Source organism: Taeniopygia guttata, chromosome 3 (assembly GCF_048771995.1).
Source record: "Taeniopygia guttata chromosome 3, bTaeGut7.mat, whole genome shotgun sequence".
Classification (NCBI taxonomy): Eukaryota; Metazoa; Chordata; class Aves; order Passeriformes; family Estrildidae; genus Taeniopygia; species Taeniopygia guttata.
In genome coordinates, this window is record NC_133027.1 from 3,590,510 (window position 1) to 3,610,445 (window position 19,936).

The 19,936-nt window shown below is 48.3% G+C and overlaps 1 protein-coding gene and 1 long non-coding RNA gene across 3 annotated transcripts in view; both read left to right on the top strand.

The window, feature by feature from the left end:
- The first annotated feature begins 78 nt into the window (after positions 1-78).
- On the top strand, positions 79-2,327 carry LOC115494686 (uncharacterized). Its single transcript, XR_003959730.4, has 2 exons — positions 79-214; positions 1,204-2,327. It is a non-coding gene; the product is annotated as an uncharacterized lncRNA (long non-coding RNA).
- A 3,972-nt stretch (positions 2,328-6,299) lies between these two features.
- The window catches only part of BLK (BLK proto-oncogene, Src family tyrosine kinase), a 45,069-nt gene continuing 31,432 nt past the window's right edge, over positions 6,300-19,936 (top strand). Inside the window, exon 1 of one of the 2 annotated variants that reach the window (XM_030269889.4) lies at positions 6,300-6,749. Coding sequence is in view for 1 of the 2 variants with exons in the window: in XM_030269890.4 (XP_030125750.4) it covers positions 15,581-15,660 (80 nt within the window). In the remaining variant the exon portion in view is untranslated. Of the gene's footprint in view, positions 6,750-15,500; positions 15,661-19,936 lie in introns of those variants that run through there. The other variant, XM_030269890.4, reaches the window with a different exon arrangement.

The window sequence follows — 19,936 nt, forward strand, 5'->3', positions numbered from 1 at the left end:
GTTTGAGCTTTTCAGCGCCGATTTCCTCTCTCTCTTTCATTCATACCACCAAGCCCTGAACCTACCTCCCACCAAGCAATAACCCTGGAGAGACCTGGAAGGGAGGAGCTGCACAGCCCGGGTCCTAAACATCCTCCGGCACCCAGGAGAGGGAGGAAGATCGGCGATGCTTTCGGCGTGGAGAACAGGGATGGAGCGGTCCAGGGGAGGGCAGGTACCTTCGAGGCTTGCAGGAGATGCCCCGAGAGCTGCGGTGCTCCCGAAGGAATCTGCGGCTTTTCCCGACCCCAACCTGCTGGTGCCCCCATGCAGATCGTGTTTCTTTCCATGGATATCAGCCCCACAAGGAGTTTGGGCTCCTCTGGCATTCAGGAGAGCTTTGGGATAACGTTTGCCCACTGCGTGTGCCGAGGGGAATTTTGCGAGGACGCATCAGCGCCTCTGGGAAGCCCCAGGGTGGTGCCTCGGGGCTCCCTGGCTGGTGCCATCCATCCCCGGGCAGAAACCAGCTTGGGAACCAGCCTGCTCCTGAATTTTGTGCTGGGAAAGCTCCTGTTGCTTCCACAGCTGCCCCAGCGGGGCTGGAAACCATTTTAGCTGCCTCCGAGGAGGTCCAGAATCAAAGGCAGGGGACAGAGGGGATTTCCTTCCTTTTTTCCTTCTTTCACCAGAAGTTGGAGGTTAACCCCTCAAATCCTGGGGGCCGCTCTCCAAAGCATCCCACACATCACACATCTGGGGGCTCAGAGCCACCGCCCGCGTTTGCCAAGCTGGTGCTGCGAAGGGTTAAGCCTTGGCCAGCGACCCCGAACCACCCAGGCCCCTCCCCCCATTCCCACATTCAGCTTTTGTGAGAGAAACCCCTCCACAGCCTTTTTATTCCTTTTTTTTTTTTTTTTTCACCCTTCCCTTTTCCTGCCGGATCCATCCCCTCTCCCCCCCCGAGGGCAACAGGGAGATTTACAGCCCCTTCCTGAGCTCCAGCATGGAAGGGATGGGATTTCCCACCTCCCTTCGAGTGCCAGGGGTGCCCCAGACCCCACAGTAATTTAGAGGCTGTGTCTGAACAGCGTTTGGAACTCTGGAGTGCAGAGAAAGGGGGTGCCCTGGATGCAGCAATGCAGGTTCAGAATGAACAGCAGCATTTTCACATTTCTGATGAAAATGCAAATTTTTTCAATTTTTTTATTTTTGCTTTGCCAGCATCCATTTTTGTCAGATTTCAGATCTGCATATGCAAACTCAGCCTGGTGATCAGCTCTCACTGCGCTGCAAGGAGGCACCTGGAGGCTGATGATGATGGAGAGGCACCACAGGAGATGGAAGAGCTGTTGGCTGTTTTAAAACTGTCTGACAAAGACCTGCAGGAGCATTTAGCAGCAAAAGGAATCTCAGAATCCCAAGAGGGGTCAGGTTGGAAGGTCACAATAGATCAACTGTGCAGCCTCCCTGCTCCAGCAGGGCCATCCCAGGGCACAGGGTTGTGTCCAGATAATTCTGGAATATCCCCACTGAAAGAGACTCCACTTCCTCTCTGGACAATCTGTTCAGTGCTCAGGAAAGTTCATCCTCATGTCCAGGTGGGACTTCCTGAGCATCCATTCCTGCCCATTCCTGTTCTCCTGTTGCTGGGTCCCACAGAGCAGAGCCTGGTCCATCAATCACGTAGAGATTCAACGTTTCCAGCAACATCTCATCCAGATCAAAACCGATTCTGTGCCCATGAACCAAGCAGCAGAACATACAGGCACAGGGTGAAACAGCCCCTGGCCCGGTTTTGGTGTGGGATGAGCAATCCCAGGACATGACTTGGGAATGACCAAGACTGGGGCCCCTTCCTGGCAATCAATTTGGATTCAGCCACCCAGATTTGATAGCCAGGAGCGTTGAATCACAGGGACTCAGGGCCAGAGCCCAGGTCTAGCAGGGTGAGTTTACAGCAGAGGTGTTGCTCCCAAGGCTGTCTGTCTGTCTGTCTGTCTGCCTGTCTCCTCGCAGGAACAGACCACACACTGTCACCCGCTCCTTCTTCTGTAAATGTTTATTTTTAATTCGGTTGCGTAATGGATTTCAAATGAGCTGCCGTAAGATAGCAGTGAGAGGCTGCAGCCACATCCCTCTGAAGCCACTCCGTGGGTTTGAATGTTTTTTTTGGCCTGGATTTATCTTGGATAAGTTGTGTTCATCCAAAAAAACGCTGGTGGGCAGCTGCTGAAGAAGAGTGGTGCTCCCACTGGTGATGCTCTAACACCAGCCACCTGCAATGGACACCTGAAATTAGGTGTGATCAGTCAAAATAAACCTGTGCAACACCAGCACTGTCCACATCTATGGCTCAGTATTTTTTTTCTTTTCCTCAGACACGAGAAATCCTTTCTGTTGCCCATAGAGCTCCAGGGACTGCCAGTTCCCACAGCATCCCTGGGCACAGGACTTTTTCCAGAGGACTGCTGAGTCTTTGGGAACACACAGATCCAAGCCAGAGTTTTTGCTGGGATGAGGTTTTGCAAAGCCCAAGCTGGAAATTGCTTGCTGTAGTGGTAGTTTGTAGAATCATGGAAGGGTTTGGGTTGGAAGGGACCTTAAAGATCCTCTCATTCCACCCCTTACCATGGGCATGGACACCTTCCACTGTCCCAGGCTACTCCAAGCCCTGTCCAACCTGGCCTTGAACACTTCCAGGGATGGGGCAGCCAGACTTCCTTGGGATCCCCTGTGCTGATCTGAGCACCACAAACTCTCTAAGGTGCCTTAGAACCCCCTAAATCTTACCTGAACCTTCTGAGCTGCCTCTTACCACCCAAAAATGGGCAGAAATGGCCATTCCTTTACCACAACAGCAGCAGCTCAACTCAGTTTGGATTTGAACCTTCTGCTTCTTGCCCTTTCTGCTGGATTTTGGTGGTTTCTCCCTGCAGGTATCCTGCTAACAAAGCGTGGAGGAGCTGGATCTCCTGGTAGGGTTGTGTGGCCATTCTGTGGGACCAGTGCTGGAATCTTGCACAAGCATCAATGCTTTCTTCTCAGCTGGTCCTTAAATAAATACTTTTCCCCTAAAGCAAAGTCCCTGTAAAGAAAAGTTCCTGAAGTACCCAAAGGAACATATAGGAAAGCTGGGACAAGAACATGGAGTGACAGGACAAAGGGGAAAGGGTTCAAACTGGAAGAGAGTGTCTTTAGATGAGATTTTGGGAAGAAATTATTCCCTGTGAGGGTGGGGAGGCCCTGGCACAGGGTGCCCAGAGAAGCTGTGGCTGCTCCATCCCTGGAAGTGTCCAAGGCCGGGTTAGACAGAGCTTGGAGCAACCTGGAATGGTGGAAGGTGCCCCTGCCCATGGCAGGGGGTGGAATGGGATGATCTTTAAGGTCCCTTCCAACCCAAACCATTCTGTGATCCTACAGCTCCCTGGGGCTTGGCCTTCCAAGGATGGGAAGAGGAGACTGTGGTGCTCCCAACCATCATTGTCCCATCCTAGCCAGGAGGAGCCTCCATGCCCTTCACCAGGACTGGTACCAGGAGAATCTTTGGGCATGGCTGGAGGATCACCTGGAGACATGGCAGAGGCACCTCCAGAGGGCAGCAGGTCCCCAGGTGATGCTGCAGAGGTCACTTGTGGTCACCTGGCTGCTCACCTCCATTGATCACTGAGGGACCTGGCACTGGCCTGGTTCAGTCTTCAGAGAATTGTTGAATGGTTTGGTTTGGAAGGCACTTTAAAGATCATCTAATTCCAGCCCCTTGCCATGGGCAGGGACGCCTTCCAGTAGATCAGGGTCCTTTCCTGGAGTATCTACTTTATTTTCTCTTCAGGTTTCTCCCAGGTAAGCCAAACATCAAAGAAAAAAGCAGAGGACAATTGTTCCTGAAATCCTACCAAAATCATGGTGGGAGTTTTCAGCCTACTTGTTTTTATTAAAATATAAAAGTAAATCCATTTGGTGATTCCATAACTAACTTTGTAAGTGTGTGCACTGAGTTAGTGAATTATTCTTCCCTCAACTCAAAAAAATTTCCCCAAGACCTGAAGAACTAGAAACCATTTCCAAATAAAATCAAGACCTTTTCCAAAGATTTTGACTGATTTGCAATGGCTTTCCTTTGATAAACCTACTAACCCAATTCATTACAGCAATCCATAAAAGTAAAAAGCATTTAAAAATCTCAGGACTGATATATGTTTTTTCCACTTCTCTTCTTTGCTGTAAAAAAGGGATTTCAATTCCACTTCCACTCAAAATGTTTGCTGTAAATTAATTCTAGTGAATAAAAATTCCTCCTCCAGTCTTACCTGTCCACCCAGTAAGGCTACATCACCAAAACCTACAGGTCTGGAGTGGTTTTTAAAAATGCTGTGATTGCCCTAAATTTATATCCTAGGCATTGTGAGGAAGGGGAAGGTAAGAAAAGCCCATCTCAGACTCCTGCTTTAATTTGGGGTGAATGAAGGGTGGAGTCTGCAGCTTCCCTCCCCTGTCACCCCAGGATCACTTCCTGCTCGCTCCACCAGCAAGAACTGGCTGGAATTCCCTGGATTTGGAACTGATGGTCAGGGAACACAGTTCTACTTCAGCAGTTGGTGGCTTGACAAACAGAACCTGGACAATCTCCTCAATCCAGGACAATAAAATGGTAGACCAATCATTGGATTTTTATATTTTTTTTTCTTTCTTTCACCCCAGCTGTTGGAATTTTTTTCCTATTTCTAAATCAAACTGAGTATTTTGGGGACTTTAAAGTGTGAACAGCACTTGAAATGTGATTGCTTGTTAGATTCCTCTGCTTTGCTGTTTGTTCAGACTGATGAAAGAGCCATAAAATCAAATGTTTGTAATACTCCCAATGTCCACTATTCCAGAGAGATCCATACTTTGGAATTTACCTCCAGACAACTTCTCCAGCAGAAATACATCAGAAGAAGGGTGTTATATCAGCCAGTGGTGATCCTTGAAACTCCAAGACTGAAGATCCAACTTTCTCTTAAGTAATATTTCCATCCCTCATTAAAAAAAAAATAAAATAAAATAAATAAAGCTGATAAACATCCCATTGCTCAGCCAGTCTCAGCCAGGATCCCTGCTGTCCTTCTTGATGAGGCTCTGGCTGGTCTTTCTTTCTCCTTGTCTCAACATGCAGCTTTACCTGCATCTTCATTCTGGTTTTATCCAGGATCCAGCAGGATCAGGAGGTGACACTCATCAGCTTCCTGGCCTTCAGATGAGTTGGTGGGTCTGGAACCCTGGGCTGAGGGTGGAAATGAGGGTGATGGAGCTTCACAGCATTGCACAGTAAAATCAGGAAGGACCTGGAGCTTCTGGAGTGATCCTGGAGGAGGCCACAGAGATGCTCCAAGCGCTGGAGCTCCTCTGCTCTGGAGTCAGGCTGGGAGAGCTGGGGGTGTTCACCTGGAGAAGAGAAGGATCCAGGGAGAGCTCAGAGCCCCTTCCAGAGCCTAAAGGGGCTCCAGGAGAGCTGGAGAGGGATTTGGGACAAGGGATGGAGGGACAGGACACAGGGAATGGTTTCCCACTGGGCAGAGGGCAGGGATAGATGGGATATTGGGAAGGAATTCCTGGCTGTGAGGGTGGTGAGGCTCTCGCACAGGATGCCCAGAGAAGCTGTGGCTGCCCCTGGATCCCTGGAAGTGTCCAAGTCCAGGCTGGATGGGGCTTGGAGCAGCCTGGGATAGTGGGAGATGTCCCTGCCCATGGCATGGTGGAACATGTTCTTTATTTTTCTGTCCCACCCAAACTATTCTGTGATTCTCTGGTGCCCAAAGGCCCTTGGGAATGGAAGGCTCTGAAATCCCCCCGTGCAGTGAGATTTGAACTGGGCCTCACCCACGGCAGCTCCAGATGTGCTCTGGGTGCTCAGCACAGGCAGAGCTTTCTGCAGTACCACAAAGAGTTAATGGCACCAAACAGAGGGAAGGCAGATCTCACAAAATCTCTCACACAAGCAATAAAGGGATACCAGGACGTGCTGTCAGCTGTCTCCTGTGCTCTTCCCCCTGTGCCCTAAATGGCATCAGCTGTCTTGTACTCATTGAAGAAAGGAGGAAGAACATGACATGTCTCTTTAGGTGAGATCTGAAGCAGAAGCAGAACCTCAAATGGAAAGTGAGTGAGGTTACAGCCCCGTAACCCAGCTGAGTACAAAAAAAGAAACTTCTCAGACTCGAACCTGACTGGTGATAAGCTCTCTGAAAGTAAAGTGCACGCAATAAATAACCCCACCCCTTCTATTGGCTCAGACTGCTCTGAGCTGTGAATGGGCCAATTTAGACAACTCCAGACCCATATTTCCCCTCCCATTTTCAGACCAGCTTTATACCCTGAGGCTCCAGGGGCTGACTTTGACCTCACCCCAACTTGAATGAGAGCAGTTCAGGGTCCTGTTGAAGCAGGACCGGACTTCTTACAGCCTGAGGAGCCTTTGTGGGTTCTTCTAAGGTAGACCCCATTCTAATATTAGTAGGGTGTGAGAAGTGTGGTCATACCACCAGCCCTCCACTGCTCTAAGTGTAACAAACCAGCTCCATTTGTCATTCAGCTGTTGGCAACAGGAAACCACCAACAGCAACTCAACAACAAGAAGAATTAGGGTTTTCTCTTTCTGCATACTCCAAGGATTGAAACTCATCAAAAGGACCTGATGGTCCCAAGCTGATGATCTGGAAGGGGATTTTCAACTCTGGTGGACAGCTAAGATTGAGCAGATTATGATTTAATCTGAACACAGGACTCTCAAGGTAAGTGCAAATGATTTTCCAGCAGTTTTTGTCCTTCCTGCTGCCTGTTTGTTGTCTGGTGCTCCACTGGGCAAATTCCCTTTGGGTATTTAAACATTTGGCCCATCTATGGACCAGTGATTATTAAAGCCTTTAGGGTGGGATGTCCAATGAGCAAACTGCTGCTGTGGACAAGGATAGGGGGTGTGTCTGTCTTTCCTTTTGGCAGCTTCCCAGTGCTGGAATTGGGAACACGCTGAGGTGGGACTGATGCTCCAAGTCGGGCGCTCACCCCGTGGGTTCTCTCTCAGGCACAGGCCAACCTTCTTTCTTTTAAAAATAGTGAAAGTAGGTAAAAGCCAGGGGTGAATGAGTTTCATCCAACTGAATTTCTTGGAAATGAGAGTGACAGGAGAAAGTGAAATCAGGGACTCAGTTCTGAAGTTGAGGGGAGGTGGAAGTTTGGGTGCTCAGCTTCCAACACAGCAACTTTTGGGTGCTGCAGAAAGTGCAAGGAAGGGTTGAATCTTTAATTTCCCATTTGTGGAGATGCACATTTGGGATTTTTGATAGTTTTTGCTCTCTTCCATCCCACAGATGGTTTAAATGGTCTCACTGGATGCAATATTTTGTTTTCACCAGCTCCTCCACTGAAGCTGGTAAAACCACTGCAGAGTTGACACTGGCTGTAGACAAATCTTTTGGCAAAGCTGGAAATCTCCAGCAGAGCTATAGAAAGAGTGGAGTTGCTGCTTCTACCCTGGTCACTTCCCAGGGTCTGCACTAAGCCTGTAACTTTCATTCCTGATTGAAATTTAGGTCAGGCTCAAAATTGCAGAGCTGTAAGTTGGAGCATGGATATTTCAGGATATCCCTGCTTGCTGTGGCACCTTCAGGAGGGAATAGCACTTGCTGTGCTGTGGGGTATTTGCATCTCAGACCTCCTCAGGTGTTCCCTCAGGGCTTTGTGGCTGATGATGCCCCAGTGAATGCTCTTCAAAGTGCTTTAGTTACCCCACTCATGATCTGGGGCTGTTTCTTGCCTCTCATGATGGGCTGCTCTGATATTTAAGTGATTATGAATCTTTAACAGCGCAAAACCAGGACACAGCCAGCAGTGAGGGTTCCTGCTACATGCAGAGCACATGGTCCCAGCTCGGGTACGTGCTGGGGATGGAGGAGGCAGATGGAAATGAGGAATAAAAAAAGGACAGCTGCAGGGCAGCTGTCATTAATATGCTCGGTCAGTCATTCCATCAAGGTTTAAGTCATTTTTATCAGAACATTTGAGGGCTGCAGAGCTTGTGGTTTCTTGTTCATATTCTGCTTTCTTCTCTCAGACCTCCTGCAGCCTTTTCATTATACTGGTACCCGAAAGTCAGTGAAAAAACCCTTCTGGCTCATTCTTGTTTTGTTCTGCTGATACAGGGCTATTGCTGCCCCATGAGGATTGCAAAGTCAAAACCTGAATTTTATGGCGGAGGAGGAAACACCCAAGGCATATTTAAGTGACAATTTTGCAAAAGTACTGCTGATTATTCTTCATCTTCTCTTCCAACAAATTCCCATGTTCGATTTAATCAGCATGAAGTGTTCTGGGATGCTGTAAAACGCAGGGCTTTCAGCTTAGATGGTGTGATTCCAGCTCCTCTTAACTAAACCCACAATATTCCAGGATGGGCATCCCATTCCCTCATAATTTGGGCTGTGTGTCCCTTTCAAACATGGCTATCAGTTCCTTTATTTCTGCTTTGTGGCTTTCTTCCTGATCTGTATTTCAACTTTTAATTCTCTGTGGCACCTTGATGGGTGTACCAGCATCCAAAAATGACCTTGAGGATATTTTCAGAAATAGCTCAGGCTATTTGTCATCTGAAGCAGGTGTGGAAAGTGGGGGTTCACATGGATGGATTTCACAGGGATCTCAGGGATGTGCTGAGCAGAGTTAGGAGCTCCTGGGCACGCTGTTGGTTCACCATTATTTGCTGCCCTTCCTTCCCCTCATTCTTCCCATTCCATCTGTGTTAAAAAAGGAGTTTCCTCACTGCTCCTCCACTGTTCACGAGCCTCTGGAGGCAACCAAGCATTGCCTCCATGTGGGTGAGTTCTCTTGTATCCAGTCATTTCCTGCGGGTGTTCTATCACAGGCAAAATATCTTTCAGGACACCTGGGGCTAAATCCTGCTGGAATCCTTGCCAGCCCCAAAGTTTCCATCCATGTCTTAATTCCATGTGGTGCAAGACAGCGTTTTTCATCAGGCTGACTCCACATTGAAAGATTAAGTAGCTGGGACGGGTAAAAAAGGATGAAATTCCCCCTCACAGAGGTCTTGGCAACAAATTACAGCCCCAGGGTCCTGATGCTGCTTGTGGAAGGAGCAGTTGCACCACTCGACATCACTGGACAAAACAGGCTGTGCAGGGTCACGGTTCTTGCTTAAACATAACAGGAATATAAACCAGAATTCCAATATTTCTTGCTGGACAAGGCATTTGCTTCTCACAGGTCAGCCTGTTTTCCATACCAGGTTTAAATCCATCACAATATCCAGCCAAAAATCTCTCCCCACACCACCAACAGCCAAGCCCAAACCAGAGCAGCTCCTTGTGTTGAAGTGAAAAAAATGGGGTTTAATTATATTTTATTCTAAGAAGAAGCTGCAACTGAGCAGGAGAACAATGTTCCCATGGTTTTACAGAGTAATTTTTTCTTTGTTAATGCTGGTCAGTCTTAATTTCAAAAACATTGTAGCCTTGCCTATTCAAACTTCCAAACCCAGTGATAAATGCCTGAAGGAGAGGGACATGGCTGAGCAAAGGTGTGGGAAGGGTGAACTGTGTGGAATTACTGCAAGAAATGATTTTGCTTCATCTGCTGGAGACACAGCAAAGAAGGAAGGAATAAACTTGCACTCCACCATGGAATCATGGAATGGTTTGTGTTGGAAAGGAACCTTAAGGGTCAGCTCATTCCAGCTCCCTGTCATGGGCAGGGACACTTTCTGCCATCCCAGGTTTTTCCAAGCCACATCCAGCCTGGCCTTGGACACTTCCAGGGATGGGACATTCACCATGGATGGGATAGGCAGTCATGAGTCTGTCAGTGAAGGAAATTAGTGGTGGTCATCAGGAAATAATTTTAAGGCTATGGGAATTGGAGGGGTGGGATAGTCTGACAGGAAGCAGTGGGATTTTCCATCGCTGAAAGTTTTGAAGTACAAGTTAGGGGGTCTCTGAGATTAATGACCTTTGTGGTGCCTGTCCTACATTTCAGCCACCCTGTGTAATACACGTGGCTTCTGAACTGAAACGGGCTTTTCAAAATCATCCCCCTGCATTTCCCCCTCTTTATTTTTTTACTTACGTACTTATGAAATAATTTTCCAAATTTGACCCAATCTCACTGACGATTTCTGCTCCTCTGGAAGCTGTGGAATGTGTTACTGATCAAAAAGCAGGGAGCAGCACCCCTGGGGTCCTGTGTGTCAGGCACGTAGGACACACAGCAGAAATAATAAACACATGGCTCACAAATTAATTCTTCGCTACTTAATGAGCAGAGAGGAATGAAAATTACTCAGTGTCCAGGATGTCTGGTCTGGAATCTGCCTTGGTGATGGCAGAATCAGGAATGATTTTTGTGGATGAAGGTTGGGTGAAAAGCTCTTTGTCCCTTGATAAGGGGACCTTATAGCCAAGAGGCAAAAGAGGTGCTTGGCCCCGTGCCCCATGGTCCCAATTTACTACAGGATGGTCTTTCCTCATTTATGGAAGGTCCCTCTTCTCCATGAAACCTGGGGTGGGAAAGAAAAACAGTAACAAAATGCCTGGCACAGAGGAACTGCTGGACTTCTTTCAGCCTAGACAGCTCCTTGCCCAACACCTGAGCCTTGGTGGCATCCAGGGGTTTGTGAACGACTCAGAACCATGAAACTTGGGGCAGAACATATCAAAACATGTCTGTTGGAGGATGATGATTGAGAAGTGGGCTTTGAATAGGGGTTAAATTCGACCTGTGGAAAAATCAAGGCGTCACCTTTAATGCATGATGGAAAGAGGGAGAAGAGATGCCAATCTCAGCAGGCAGAGAAATTGATAAAAAAGCTTTAAATTGACTTTTATCTCGACTTTTTCCTGGCTGTCTCTTGCATATTTGGCTTTGCCCATTTTAGAAACAGAGGAAGAAGAGCACAGCTGCTTGAGACATTAATGCAGCAAACCTGCACAATTATTATTCTTTTTTTCCAGTAAAAAGTGCCAATATTCATGGTGTTTGTGTGACAGAACCTTTTGAAAGGTGGTGATTTCCCATGGAATGCTTTTTTTTCCCCTGAAAATTGCAGTGAAAAAGTTGGAAAAAGCACTCTAAAAGTCACTGAGTGGTCTGCCAAGGAATAATAACTGTGAGTGGAAGGGAATGTAGGACTCTGTACAAGACTGGTCCTAACCAGGTGAGAAGAAATCCTGGTTATTTTAGTGCAGTACTGCTGGTGCCAGGCAGAGGATGGACACTGGCAAAGCAATAAATTTTAGGAAATAAGATTTCTTCCATCTCTGAGGCAATAAATTCAGGTCAAATCAAATGTGAGGTTACCTGAGAGTGGATCAGCCTCATCAATTCAGTGCCATAAATAATGACTTTTTTTAACAAACCTGGTTGCGAGGTTTGGCTTTGTTCTGCCACATTTCTGTCTCCTTCAAGCACCATAAGGATGTTTTGGTATTATTTAATTCTGAAAATTGAGTTAATCTTCTAATTTTGGATAAGGGTAATGGGTTCCTTCTTTCTTTACGAGCATCAGAAAGGAAATAACATTGAGACAGGGTTTTGGCTGCTGCAAGTAGTCAAGAATAGTCATGTTGTGAGTGTAGGACAAGTTTGGCAGGGAGGACTGGCCTCTGTAGGAGTCACTTTCTCCGTCCAAAAAGGCTTTTCCTCACGGGCTGCAGACAAAATCTCTTTGTGGCAATTACTGGCAGAATATCTCCCAGTTGCAAAACTTGCATTTTCATCCCAGTCTCTGGAGAGATCCCTGCAAAACCAATGGGATTTAATAGTAAATAATGGTAGTGAAACAAGAGGGAGCCCATCTTCACCCTGCACTCGGGGTGAGCTGGTACCTGGTGCCTGTGTCTGAGTGTTATCCCAAACACAGGGATGGCATTAGGGAAAATTCTCTGTTTTCCTTCAAATCAGGGAAAAAAGGATAGCCTGTGTCTTGCAAAGTAGAAATCCGACAAGAAGGCCAGTGAAATCAGGATGGACTTTAAATAAGCATAACAAACATACATGCACAAATAAAATCCAGCTCCTGTAGAATGGGGATCATATGGGGTTTGGGTGCAGCCACCAAATTTTTAAGAAGGGGAGGAACCCAAATATTGCCTGTTTTAGTAGTTGAGATGCTGCCTCAGCATTCAAAAAGTCCTCGGAGAATTCTGAAAATGAACTCTCAAAATGGAGTCTGGTGGGTTGGTTGAAACACATCAGCGTCTTCCAAGAGCAGCAGGACACTGTAAATAAGCTTTTCATCTGCTACAGGAGTGGGAACAGGGAGGTTCTGACGGTAAAAGACACTACTCATTCCTAAAAGGGAAGAGAAAAGCTTGGCCAGCCCATGAAAACAAAGTCTAGAGGAAATGAGCTGCCCAGCTTTTGCAGCAGCAGGATGGGGAAGCAGTCCTGAGGGCCAGCTGGGAAAGCAGAGGTACCTTCAGCCTCTGAGTGGGCTCAGTTCAAAACTGGAGTTGCTTCTGCAGCAGAAATCCCAACAAGAATGCCTTTGTGTCAGTGTGAAATGGATAAAATGCCATGGGATGGACATTGCTGCACAACGAGGCCGTGCAGGGGCCACCATTGCACAATTCTGGCTGTGGGGTCATCCTGGCGGGCTGTGGGTTCCCAGAAATGGCTTCAAACTGACAGAGAGTAGGTTTAGATTGGGTATTAGGGAGAAATTCTTCCCTGTGAGGGTGGGGAGGCCCTGGCACAGGGTGTCCAGAGAAGCCGTGGCTGCCCCTGGATCCCTGGAAGTGTCCAAGGCCAGGATGGAGATTGGGCTTGGAGCACCTGGGATGGTGGACGATGTCCCTGCCCATGGTAGGGGGTGGCACTGGATGATCTTTAAGGTCCCTTTCAACCCAAACTATTTTGTGATTCTGTAATTCCATGATTTCACACTCATGTAGGGGCCTGCAAAGACATTGGAGAACATCTGGGGGCTGGCGTATGAAAACAGGGTGGAAGCCACCACCAGAAAGACCCTGCTTGGCTGGGTGAGATCACAGCCTGTGCTTTCAGGTTGGGCAACCAGGGACAGATGGAGCCTATCTGGAGTGACTCTGAGCTGCAAATGAGAGACTTTTTCCCTTTTTAGTGCCCTTTTACACAAGCTTTCTCAGGGTTCCCCCTCCAGCAGCTTTCAGATGACATCCCTGGCTGAGGAAGCTCCATCTCGTGGCCATGAGATCCCCAGGCTGGAGGAAACAGAGGAGGCCCAAGGATGAAGGGATGACCCCAAGTGATACACAGGATACTTTAGATACCTGAAAAAGCTCCCTGGGATGCAGTAGGCAAACCACACCGCATCCAATCATTTTTATTTTTAATTCTTGTTCTTGGGAGAGCCTTTGCAGCAGGCGGCGGCAGCGGCTGGGTTTCCCCGCTGTCAGCAGCAGGAATGTGTGTCAGATCAGAAGCAGGTTTCTCTCTGGAGCTGCCACGCTGTTGCCCTGCTCCCAGGATGACTTGGCAGACACTACTGCAGTGCTCAGCCTTTGCTGCACCTCGTGGTAGCTCCTCCTTCCCACCTCGGCGGTGTGTGACAGCAGCTTTCTAAAAGAGCAACTTCCCTTTTCATAGGGGTAGGAAGTGAAGCTCATTTAGCAACAAGAGGTCGCCCACCAAATGGTGTGGCCCTGTCCCGAAGCTCAAAGCACTCCACCTAACCTGACACTGCCCTTTTCTCCCCCAGCACCAAACCTGAGCAGCTCCACCTTCATCCCCTGCCCTTAGCTGGAGGAGAATTGGGAAGGGAAAATGGGAATTGGCAAGGGGGAAGTTTGGTAAATATGCAAGGGCTTCCTCATTTCTGTGTCTCTAAGAGCAGGCACACCTGGTTGAGGCCTGCTGGGCTGGATGTCTGTCCTGGTTGCCTTCAGTGCCCCCCAGGCTTGGAGGATGTCAGAGGATGGTGCCAGGCTCTTTCCAGTGGTGCCCAGCCACAGGATGAGCAGAAATAGACATAAAATAAACCACAAGAAATTCCACCTCAACCATGATGAAGCAATTCTTTATGTTGAGGGTGTCAGAGCACTGAAACAACTGCTCAGGAAGGGCATGGAGTTTCTTCTTTGAAGACATTCCAAACCCACCTGGTTGTGTTCCTGTGTCACCTGTTACAGGTGATCCTGCCTTAGCAAGAGAGTTAGACTGGGTGATCTCTAGAGGCCCTTTCCAATTGCAAATCATTCTAGGATTCTGGGATTCTGGGATTCTGGGATTTTGGGATTCTGGGATTCTGGGATTCCGGGATTCTGGGATTCTGGGATTCTGAGCTGACCCTCCAGGGTGATGTGAGACCCCCAAGGACCCGTAGGCCCAGACAGCCTTGCAGCCCTCCATGGGGTTGTCTTCCTTTGTCGGGAGCACTGCTGCAGAGCTGATTCCCATCCCATGTTTCCAGAGGGCCAGCAGCCACGTGCACCCTGGAGCAGCTGCCCCCACCTCACACATCACGGTGTCCTCAGCCACCCTCTTGTTGTCCTTGTGTCCTGTGGCTGGTGAAGGTCTTCTGCCATGACCTCAGCTCAGATCTGCCCCGTGAAGCTTTTTCCTCCTGTAAACAACATCACCAGCGTGGGGTGACCTTTAGCTTGTGCATCACTCCCGGCAGATGTTGGCTCGTGTTTGTCCTGCTCAGTGGGGACAGCTGAAGTGTAAACGATGTGAGGTCATCCCAGCCTCGAGCTGGCTGAGACCAAGCGTCCTTTTCCCTCCTGCTGCCGCTTACAACGCAAAGATGACGCCATGAAACTACCCACAGAGGTGTACATGGTGGTTTTTGGGGGCCTTGTGTTTGCAACAGCTGAAGAAAATACTCTGAAAACACCGCAGAAGAGCTGGCTCATTACCCATTCACCATGGGAAGCCTCTACAGAAACAAATCCTGCTTCTTATACAACATTTATCTCCCAGGACAGAGTTTCAGTCTCTCAATTGAACATGCTGAGGCAAAGTGAGAAAGTCACTTCCTCAGAGCCACCCACAAGTCCCTGACCAGGTCTTTATTCGTTAGACCACGCTGCTATGGTTGAGTAGGTTCATAGAGGGATGGAGCTGGCTGGAACAAGATGTGTTTCACCAGTAAAAGGTCTTTTTTTAGTGACAAAAAGGAAAGATCATTTCAAAGCCTGTTTGTTGGGCTGTTTCCTAAAATTTGGTGGTTTGCATAGTGGAAGTGCAATCCATTCACAGTCATTTTTGCTGCTTTTAATGACAGCTGCTAATAGCCTGTGGCATTTGCTGGGGTTTGTGTCTGAATTCTCTTTGTGTTTCTCTCCTTCCTCATTGTTATTTTCATTGGCCAGGTTGTCTGGGAAGTGCAACTCCCACCCCCCTCCCAGGTGATCATTTTTATAAGCAAAATAGAGCAAAGAATCCTTAGGGGGGGAGAAAAGAGTCAGTTCTGACACAAAGACCTGATTAAAAAAAGAAATCCCATTAAAAGCATTTGCAAAACCAGGCTGCTCCTGCGGTCTGGGGGTGTAAAGCTGTCGGTCTCGTGGATGGTGTGGATGTGGTGGAAGCCAGAGAACTCTGAAATAAAAATTTGGGAAGGGCCTTCAGCCCCATGGAGCATCTGTCATGGGTCCGACCAGTGGCTCGTGCATCCTCGGATCGTGTCCCCCGGAGCAGCAGCGTGGGAAGCAGGCAAGTCGGGCACAGCCCACCCCCATCCACATTCCCCTGAGGGTGGGGAGAAGCCCAGCAGGTTTTTCTCTGTCTTCATCCACCCTCCCATTCCTCCTTGTCCTATTTCCTCTCCCCACAATCTGTGGGTTAAGGAGATGATGGAGGCACTTCCCAGTGCCTGCTGGATCCGGCACTGAGGGATGGTTTGCAGGGATGTTTTTACCTTGGTCTGCTGCAAAAGGAGGGGAGGACAAAGAAGTGCCAGGTGTGCACATCCTGGCACTCTCATCCCCCCCCATTCTCCCAGGGCCTGGAGGGGAAAAGAGAGGATTTATGTGTGGGGAAGGCTGACAGGAGCTGGACACAGCTGTGATGAGTAGGGAAGTGCTCTGGCACCCCATTGCTATTCCTGTCATGCAGCTGGAGGTATTCAGGTGGGGAATTGGAATGTACATCCTTCCCTACAGCCCTTTGCCTCTGCTGATGTGGTGGGAGGGAGCATCATTCCCTCTGAGACCTGATCCAAGGAACTGCACTCCTGAGCACCAGCCTGCCACCAGGTTCATTTCTCCTCCTGGTCCTAAAAAATACTGTCCTCTTCCTAGGAAAAGTCATCCTCTGGGATGCAGGGCCTCCAGGAAGGGCCTTGCCCAGGGAAGAAGTTTGGGTGACCACATACAAAGGTGTGGAGCCCATCCATCTCCTCATGTTCACAGGGCTGGGAGGGCCAGGACCTCCCCACATCCCTACAGATTCCTGTGATGTGTCCTCCAAATGCAGTGGAATGGAGCATCAGGATTCTGGCCAAGGGACCACAGCCTGTGCCCACTTCCATAGGGTTTGGATGTCAGATAGGGGTGGCCTGCAGAGGGGATTTCTCCCTGCTGTGCCCCAGCTCACCCATCCACAATTTGGCCCACACCAACACTGGGCAGAGAGAGGTTTGAGTTGAAATTTGGATGGAAATTCCAGGCTCTGCAGGAAGTGCTGTTGGACAGTGCAGTTTTGTCATAAAACCTGTCCCACCTGAAGAACCCCAGGGTGGCTGCAGGTACCCGGAGGGATGTGCCTCGTTCTCCTGGACCCATCCTCCTCCTCCATGCCCACTCCAGTGCATCCCACTTCCCCTGAGTCCTGCAGAGACATTCCCAGCAGACATCCCATCTTGCTGCCTGGGCTGAGCTCATGAGGGAAGCATGAAGGGAGGTAGGAAAAGCAGTCTACCCTCCTGCTTTTTCCCTCTCCAAGACCCTGATCCCTGGCTCTGTTTCCTGGCCCGCAGCCTCCTGCAGCCCAGCCGAGCATCTGTCGGCTTCCAGCGGGATGCAAAGCTCAATGTAAGCAGCCATTTTTCCTCCAGACAGATGTTTTGATTAGGGAATGACCACTCTGGCAACAGGAGGCTGTTTTCTTCTTCTGGAATGAGAAAGAAGCTTTTATTATCTTCTTCTCTTTATTATTTTTTAAATTCCCTGTCAAAAGACTTTCTGCGTCTGCTTAAACTCAAGGTTCTGGAAATTGGTGCGCTCCCACACCTCCCCCAGCTTCACACAATCTTCTCCCATAGATTGTCCCAGCTCTTCAGAAAGGCCTGGAGCAGATGGATTTTCTGCTTGGTTCGCTTGCTTGGGCCAGGTTCACCTGCAAATCGTGGCCTAAGAAAAATGGAAAATTTAGGGTAGATATAAATGGTAATATAAATGGAAAGCTGGCTTGGATTGTAGCAGGAGATCCTAAAAGAAGCCAGTGGGATTCGATCTCTCTCCTGAAATGTGTACCCCTCACTTTGGGATAAATCACAAAGCTCCCAGATTTGTTCATCTGCCCTGGGCTGCCAGGGAACAGATATTTCCAAGGCAATTTGGCCACACTGGCTGTGCTCAAGACTGGGACCTGGAGAGAGTCCAAGCCAGGGGGATGGGATGCACTGGAATGGGGAAGGAGGAGGATGGGGCCATGAGAAGGAGGCAGCTACAGATGCTTTGGGGTTCTTCAGGTGTGAGAGGTTTTATGATGGCTCAGCCCCAACATCAGCACCTCATCTCAGTGGGAGAGCCTGGTTGCTCCTGGGGGTTCTTCACCTTCCCTTCAAGGACCTTTGACAAGGACCAGAGTGCTTGACAGAGTCTTCATTGCACAAATACAACAAAGATCAGGACTGGAATGGGGTCTGAAAGCTGCCAGTAGGATATTCCCTGTTCTCCAGTGAGGATGCAACATGGAAACCCAACATCTGCTTCACTCCCCAGCAAGAACCACGATGCTTCTTGCTCTGGGCTCTCCAGCTCTTCAGAGGGACTTCCTGCAGTGCTGGAATCATGGAATCACAGAATGGTTTTGTTTGGATTGGGAAGGACCTTAAAGCCGTGGGCAGGGACACCTTCCACTCTCCCAGGATGCTCCAAGACTCATCCACCCTGGCCTTGAACACTCCCAGGGATGGGGTAGCCAGATTTTGGCCACCATATCACAGAGGATGGCTGTAGCCTCCACCTTCTGCCTCTGAGAAAGACCTTGTTCATGGTTTCAGTGCTCTTTATAGCACAGCACATTGGTTTGGAGCTGTCTTCTTACCTCTTCTTAGCAACAAAGCTGCAAATTATTTCAAAATATGAGCTAAAAAGGACTTGACTGAAACCCAGCAGAAGTAGAAAATGGTCACAGCAAAAACTGCTTCAGTAGCAAATCTTCCTTCTTATTTAAGAAGCTGATCCATCAAGATCTTCAGTAATTCTTCAATTTTGTGTCTTGCAAAGTAATCCAAGGGTGCCAGGTCAGGAAATGTTCTGAAGAGCTATTTTATTGAGGGAAAAGAGAACTGTGCTCCACTGAGAACTGGAGGATATTTTTTTTCTGAACTTTTTCGCTTCTCGCTGTTGCAAAAATGCAAATCTGGAATACTTAAATTATTGCATCTGAAGTGAATTGATTTCAGCAATTCTTTCAGGACAGGGGAGGACTTGCAAAGAGAAATCCAGCATTTAAAAGTCTTCATAATAGGCTAGATCTGCATTTTCAAAGTAATTTTTTTTTAGGTTTTTTGAACCCATTTCCTTTTAAAAATATGTTCTTTAATAGACAGACATTCATAAGTTTTAAAATGAATTAAGATATCTGACATTGCTAAACTGTGAAAACACTTTGTTGCACCCACCACAGAATCTGGATGGAAAGGGGGTAATTTTGTGATTTCAGTAGGCTTAGGGGGTTTTTTTGGAGCTGCCCTCAGAGTGAAACTCTGTTGGCTTACTTCAATATTAACCTCTTTTTCCATGGCAGTTTCATGGGGTTGAGGCAAATGGTGAGCCAAGACTTCTGCTTTTCTGCTCGATTTGGTCTTGTTTCCTTTCCTATACCCGCCCATGCACTCCCAAGGCTGCCTGTCAGTGTCCTCCACATCCCTCTTGCAGAAGATGCTGGATTCTCATCAAAAATTACTTCAGATCTCTTTTGCCCTGGTAAAGGAAAGCAGCTAATGGCAGCAGGTTGTCTCGCTATAAAAATAAGATGAGCAAAGCTTTGAAATGACAGAACCTGAGGCAATGGTGTGAAACTGACTCTGGGGAGGTTTAGGTTAGATATTAAGGAAAATTCTTCCCCCAGAGGGTGTCAGGCACTGAACAGGCTCCCCTAGGAATGGTCACAGCCCCAAGGCTGCCAGAGCTCCAGATGTGTTTGGACAATGCTCTCAGGGATGCACAGGGTGGGAGTGTTGGGATGTGTTGGATAGGGTCAGGAGCTGGATTGATGATCCTTGTGGGTTCCTTCCAACTTAGGATATTCTGGGATTCTATGATCTTTGAAGAGCTCCTTTTGACTCATTCCTGCTGAAATACTTGAACCTGCACCCACCTCTCTGTAGCCAAAATGCCAACTCAACTACCTCTGTGAAGGCTGCTCAAATTGCTTTCTATCATTCCCCAACGTGGGCACTCAGCCCGTTTTAGAGGTTCTGCCCATGCATCTGGTGTTCCTGTGACCTGCAGGTTTATCCTACAAATTCAGGGCTGGCTGCACCACAGAGCTTCTTGTCCTGGTGTCTATTGGCTTCTTCAGCTTGGCTCTTCCAGGAACATCTAATATTTTTTACTTGTCACCTAGCAGCAGCTAAAGCTGGACTCGTAAAATTGTAGAATATCCTGAGTTGTAAGGGGCCCATAAGGATCATCGAACCCAGCTCCTGGACCTGCACAGGACTACCCCAAGAAGTCCATAATTTTATTTCTGAAGCTGTTTATTGCTAAATGCTTTTATGCATATAGAATCATAAAATCCTGGAATGGTTTGGGTGGGA